This window comes from Eublepharis macularius, chromosome 10 (genome assembly GCF_028583425.1).
Source record: "Eublepharis macularius isolate TG4126 chromosome 10, MPM_Emac_v1.0, whole genome shotgun sequence".
NCBI lineage: Eukaryota > Metazoa > Chordata > Lepidosauria > Squamata > Eublepharidae > Eublepharis > Eublepharis macularius.
This window is the reverse complement of record NC_072799.1, coordinates 4,201,484-4,207,483: the sequence shown is the minus strand read 5'-3', so window position 1 is coordinate 4,207,483 and position 6,000 is coordinate 4,201,484. Positions and strand designations below refer to the sequence as shown.

At 44.0% G+C, this 6,000-nt stretch overlaps 1 protein-coding gene across 1 annotated transcript in view; it reads right to left on the bottom strand.

Annotated features, from left to right (window-relative positions):
* Window positions 1–4,503: 4,503 nt before the first annotated feature.
* The window catches only part of ALMS1 (ALMS1 centrosome and basal body associated protein), a 41,880-nt gene continuing 40,383 nt past the window's right edge, over window positions 4,504–6,000 (bottom strand). The window contains exon 11 of the mRNA XM_054990365.1: window positions 4,504–4,888. Coding sequence (XP_054846340.1) covers window positions 4,844–4,888 — 45 coding nt within the window. The 3' untranslated portion in view covers window positions 4,504–4,843. The remainder of the gene's footprint in view (window positions 4,889–6,000) is intronic.

The following is a 6,000-nucleotide window of genomic DNA, read 5'->3' as shown; positions in this document are numbered from 1 at the left end:
CGGAATTGGGGGCGAGCAACATAGCATCCAAGTTTGTAGATCACACCCAATTATTCACACTGGGGTAAAACCAATGGAGATTGCAAAAGCTTCAGGAGGATCTCTCCAGATTGGGTGAGCGGGCAACAAGGTGGCAAACACAATTTATTGTCAGTAAGTGTAAAGAGAGACACTCTGGAGTAAAAATACAAGCGTTAAATATACGCTGACGGGGTCTGAATGGCCAAGACTGAGAGGGAAAGAGATCTTGTGGTTGTAGTGGAGAGCTCGATGAAAATGTCAACTCAGTGTGCGGCAGTGGGGGGGGGGCGGGAAGCAAACTCCATGTGCAGGATTATCAAGAAAGGAATTGAAAATAAAACTGCCTAGGCTGCGAGGGAAGGCTTAAGAGCCTGGATCTTTTCAGTTTAGAGAAAATGAGGCTGAAAAAGGACCGTGACTGTGGCTTATAAAATTATGCACAGGGTGGAGAAGATGGATAGAGAGAGCTTTTTCTCCTCCTCCCGTAATACTAGAACTCTGGTGGAAATGTAGAAAAGAGCTGCTACAGACAGACTAACATGGCTACCCATCTTGATCTGGTGGAAATGTAATGAAGTTGAGGGGCAATAGGGTCAGGACAGATGAAAGGAGATACTGCTTCACTCAAGTCATTAAAATTGGGGAATTCGCTGCCTGTGGACGTAGTGATAGCAAACATACATGGCAATAAAGGGGGTAAGAGAGATTTCTTTTACTACCCAGAGAGCACAAACATATAAAGAGGCGGCGAATTTCTGAATCCCAGCGCCAGGAAACCGTATCCGGGAAGGCCTTAGCCTCTATGCCCAATTTGTTCACCCTCCAGATAATAGTTTGGCCATTGCATGATACAAGATGCTGCTGCTGATGAAACAGGGCGATACTTACATTTTTACATCCACAAACTGCTGAGTTGCGCCACGCCCTTTGAAGCAAATTAGGTAGCACAATCAATAAACTGAGTATCAGGCTTCTACATCCTGGCAGAGAAGCCTGCTCACCTCTCTGGGTTTACCCTTTTTTAAAAAAAAACAACCCTATAATCTTATCTTTTGTGCAAAAGATTAAGGACTTTGGTTTGGGGAGTGACTGTACAAAGATAGCAGGCACACAGATTCAATCGGTATCTGAAGAAGTGAGCTGTGACTCACGAAAGCTCATACCCTACCACAAATTTTGTTATGGATGCTACTGGACTTTTGCTCTTTTCTACAAATTCAATTTTGTAGCACTAAGATTTCAGGCCAAGCGTTTCTGGCAATTTGCACACACGAATTTTACTGTCATGCATTGCCTTGTTTTGACAGTTTCAGCCCGCATCCTCTGTGGTTAAAATAGACACTCTAGCTGGGTAGAGCCGATTTCAGGCTTATCTCTCCATCTCCTTTCAGTTGGCTCTGAGATATGACACACTAATCTTTTGGGTGGAGGCAGATTCATAGACCTCTCAGTTAAAGTTATATGGTGGCAGCTTTTCAAACTTCTTGCTGTTGTTACCATGTTTAATCACAGCAGCCTCCTCATGTGAAATAGTGAAGTAGGGCTACAACAGAAATGTTCCAAACTAAAAGTATTCCCTGGGTGATTCCGCACGAATGGTTTTCCCTGCTTCAGCTTCTAAATGACCTCGATTTTTTCTTGTGTTTCCACACGTGGGAAGGCAATCCTAGCAGCAGATTCAAAGTCACTGCACGTTTTGTCTGTTTTTTTCCCATCCTGCTTTCCCCCGAATTATTTGTCCATGCACAGCAGATTAGGGATTTTAATCATGCGGAATTCTTTATCCGATGTTCTCCCCACCCTTGCCCTTTTCTCTCGCCCTTCGAATCAACTTAATTTGATTGGCCAGTCATGTTTTCTAAGCTCTACCCTTCCCCTTCCCCCTTTTTTAAAAAAAAAATGTAAAAAAACGTTGCAACATTTCTACAAATCTATGCAGAAACATATCCTGTGTCACATAACAACAGCTGACCAATAATGGATTCATTTTGCAGCATGCCAAATTTGTTACTTGTTGCTCGCTGACAGCTGACAGCTTCTGAGGTAGAGTGAAAGTGTGATGGAGGGACTTCAGCGTTCAACTAGTGGTCTAGGCATTTCATGGAGGGAGAAAGAGACCGTCCTCAACACAACACCTATCACTAAACTACACCACTCACGAAGAAAGTGGGAAAGATAGACGCGGGGTCACTGGTAACAATTTTCCCTCCAAATGTCAATAGCCAATACTCTTCCACAATATCGGCGGGAAGTGCTCTGGCCTATCCAATATGTTTATTTGATGCAACGTTTATGTGTAGCAACATTTTTTTGTGAGAATTTTTTTTCTAATGTCTTGGTTTGATGTAACGTTTATGTGTAGCAACGTTTGTTTGGGGGGGGATGAAAATGTGCATCATTCGACACTTCCCCCGGAAAAAGCGATGAGGAATCGATTTTTATCCTGTCAAAAATTCCGCATGATGGACTTTGAGCCGATGAAATGTGCAAAACAAAAGCCTAATGTGGAATCGGGGAGAAGTGGATTCGTAGGACTCCACCGCGGCATGACTGCTCAGAAAGTCCGATCAAAATTGATCATGCGGAATCCCCTCCTGTCCACCAAATGAGCCTCTCTCCCGGGCTCCTCTATGTCTGTAGGGGGTATTGACCATCTACCCCCCATGAGCGACCACGCATGGTTAAGCCGCACCTCCACCTCCGTCAGATGCCATATGGTTTTTATACGGTGAGCAGGTGTTTTATTAGAAAGCTGTGTTAATTGATTGTGATTTTTATCTTGTATATTTTATCTTCTGTTGTGACCCACCCTGAGCCCGCTTGCAGGGAGGGCGGGATATAGTAGTAGTAGTAGTAGTAGTAGTAAGTAGTAGTAGTAGTAGTAATAATAATAATAATAATAATAATAATAATAGGTGGGCTCATATTCAGTGGCACATATTGTTCCGGGAGCACCTCGTTCGGCATGTCCTCACTTCTGTGGGTGCAAGACACAGTCCTCAGCACAGAGCCCTTGTAATATTCACCCTCCCCTCTGCAAAAGCAACCGATCTCTCTCCTCCAAAGACACATGCACTATTCAGATGCCCACCCATTGGCCCTCCTGTGTTGGGAGACGCTGACCTTCGCCAACTACTTTAGCTTCTCATAAAATTATGCTCTCCCCATTTTGCATTTTTGCAGTATGGGTTCTGGCTCCATACTGCATCGGTTTCTCTCCAGATGTCTGCATGCACGGTCAAACTACCCCAGATTCAGTCTCCAAACTGCTTCCCAGACTTTTTTGCATTCCCCATTGAGAAAGGCTGCAATGGCCGCAGAACTGATCTCTCCCTGGCTTTTCTACAGCTTTTCTCCCTGCAAACATACCCCGAAGTTTTTCTTCCAGCAAAGTTAAACCACAGGCTTTTTGAAGTGCAGAATGCTTTCTTTGGTGTGAAGCCTGGCCCTGCCTTTCACCCTTTATTCTCCGGCATCCTGATTGGTTGAACGGCAACCAATCAAGTTTTTTTCCTGAATTAAAAAAAATAAATGGCAAGAATGCAATACTGGTGCCATTAACAAGCCCCCACCCCCACCCCCACCCCCAATCAATTGAGGAAGTTGACCAGTCCTCAAAGCCTGCAGCAGAATCCAAGCATTCTTCCTAGTGCAGAACTTAAAAACAAAACCAGACCCCACTTTGGTTCAACTCCCTCAAAGTTTAGAATTTTAAAAAAATCAAAGCCGTATGGGGCCAGAACTGATGAATAAAGCGGATCCAATCCTCATGGGCTGAATACACAGAAAGTCCGGTGTAAATTTCATCATGTGGAAGAGGCCCAAGTCTCGCTTTTGGGTTACAAAAGAAAGATTAGCTGACCCAAAGACCATGCCACATTCCCAAGAGAAGGAAGCACAGACAAGGGACGATCCATGGCTCAATGGGAGAGGATGTGCCTTGTGGGCAAGAAGTACCAGGTTCAACTGCTGGCATCTCCAGCTGCTGCAGATGTTGCCGGGTGAAAGACCCCTTGGTTGGCAGAGGCTGCCCCAGACATGCTGTTGGACCAACGGCCTGACTCTATATGAGAAAGCTTTGTATGTATATGACAGAAACTACAGAAAAGGAAAAACCAGGCCCCAAAGAAATTGTGAAAAAACAGATCAGAGAGACAGGGAGTGGACAGACACATACCCTGAGTAGGGGCAGGCCATACAGTGAAAAATGACCTTACATGGAGGAAGGTGGATTAACCAAAGCAGTGCAAACCCTAACACAGACACTGGAAACCAGAAATATATCGGCTGAATGCCCTTGCAGTCCACACCCAAAGGAAGAGCACAGCTTTACAGACTTTTAAGATGTTTAATTTGTTTTTCTCCAGCAGTAGAAACAAGACAAACACAAAAGGTTTTCACAAGAAACAGTACAAAAAAATCCAAAAATTCAAGTATCAAAAAATAAATATTTTTTAAAGAAAAAGTCACACAAAACCACTGGTTTAGATTTAATTTATATATTTTTTAAAAAGTTACCTTTTCTGGGCCAGAGAGGCACAATGATCAAAAATCATTTTTCAGAAACCTATTTTTAATTTTTAAAAAACCTTCGTAAGATCACTGATTGAAAATACATAGAAACACCCATACATATCACGTTAACTAAAAAGGATCGCATGAATGCAAGCTGAAATTTCATGAATCGTGTTTTGAATTACTGGAAACCCGCCTTAGTATTCTATTCAGTGATTTCTGCTTACACAGGGAATGTGCGGAAAATTCTGCGACATGTGACAGACTTTATTGACACAGAGGCGGGGGGAAGGAGGGGGGTCCAACTTCATTCCCAGGGCACTTTTCTTCCCAAAATGCGGTTGGTGATTTTCTGTGGGGAAAGAAGAGTCACAAGTTTTATGAGCACCACCACGGCATAAAGGACTTTTCACTCACTCACTCACGCAAGCACGCACGCACATACACAAGATCGGATGCTGTACTGCTTTTCCATTCATACAAAAGGGGAGTACAATTTTTGCTGATCCTCTCTCAGTGCACACCCCGCCCCCCCATGCTGTTCTTGGAAGCCCACTGACAGAGAACGTAATTTCAGGGGAGGGGCACAGAAGGCTGCAGTGGAAGGGGGGGGAATGGAAAAGGCATCCTTCATCCAACACAGCACCACTCGCTCTACAGGGGATTCAAGCCATCCCAACAGACCTGTTGAGTGGTGCAGTGGTTAGAGTGTCAAACTAGGATCTGTGAAGCAGAAGTTCAAATTCCCCGCTCTGCCTTGGAAGGTCACTGGGTGACCTTGGGCCAGTCACACACACTCAGTCTAGCCTACCTCGCAGGGCTATTGAGAGGATAAATGGAGGAGAGGAGAATGTTGCAAGCCACTTTGGATCCCCGGTGGGAAGAAAGGTAGGGTATAAATGAAATAAATAAAACAGGTTGATTCTGTCACTGCAGTTTGGGGACAAAGGCTGAGAGAGGAGCTTGTGTAAGGTTAGTTGGGCTGCTTCCAAAGAGGCAATTCTCCAGTAGCTCATATTGTTACGAACGTCCTCCAGAAGTTTTGGCCACATTCTTCCTCAGCCCTCTAAGGGTCATTTCCCTGCCAATGGGAAGAGTGACTTTGGTGGACTTTTCTTTTTTTTAAAAAAATAGTATAAACTATATCACTATATATATTGTAATAACATACTAGTTTGCAGATTTCCCACTGAAAGGAAGTCAGTTCCTAGCCCTGTTTGTTGTGGAGTTAAAAGGAGAAGTATGCAGACTATCGTTCTACAATGTAAAAGGACTGGACTTCATAAAAGATGAAAACTTGTAACATTGTTGTCGTAGATTATGAAGTTAATACCATAGCTATTGATCCCTCCTCCAAAACATTCTTGGATGTGTGTGGGGAGAGATGGTAGTACCACAAAAATGGGACTGGTGAGGGCGGGACCTGCAAAAATGCACATCTTCCTGTCTACACGGTGTCCAAAG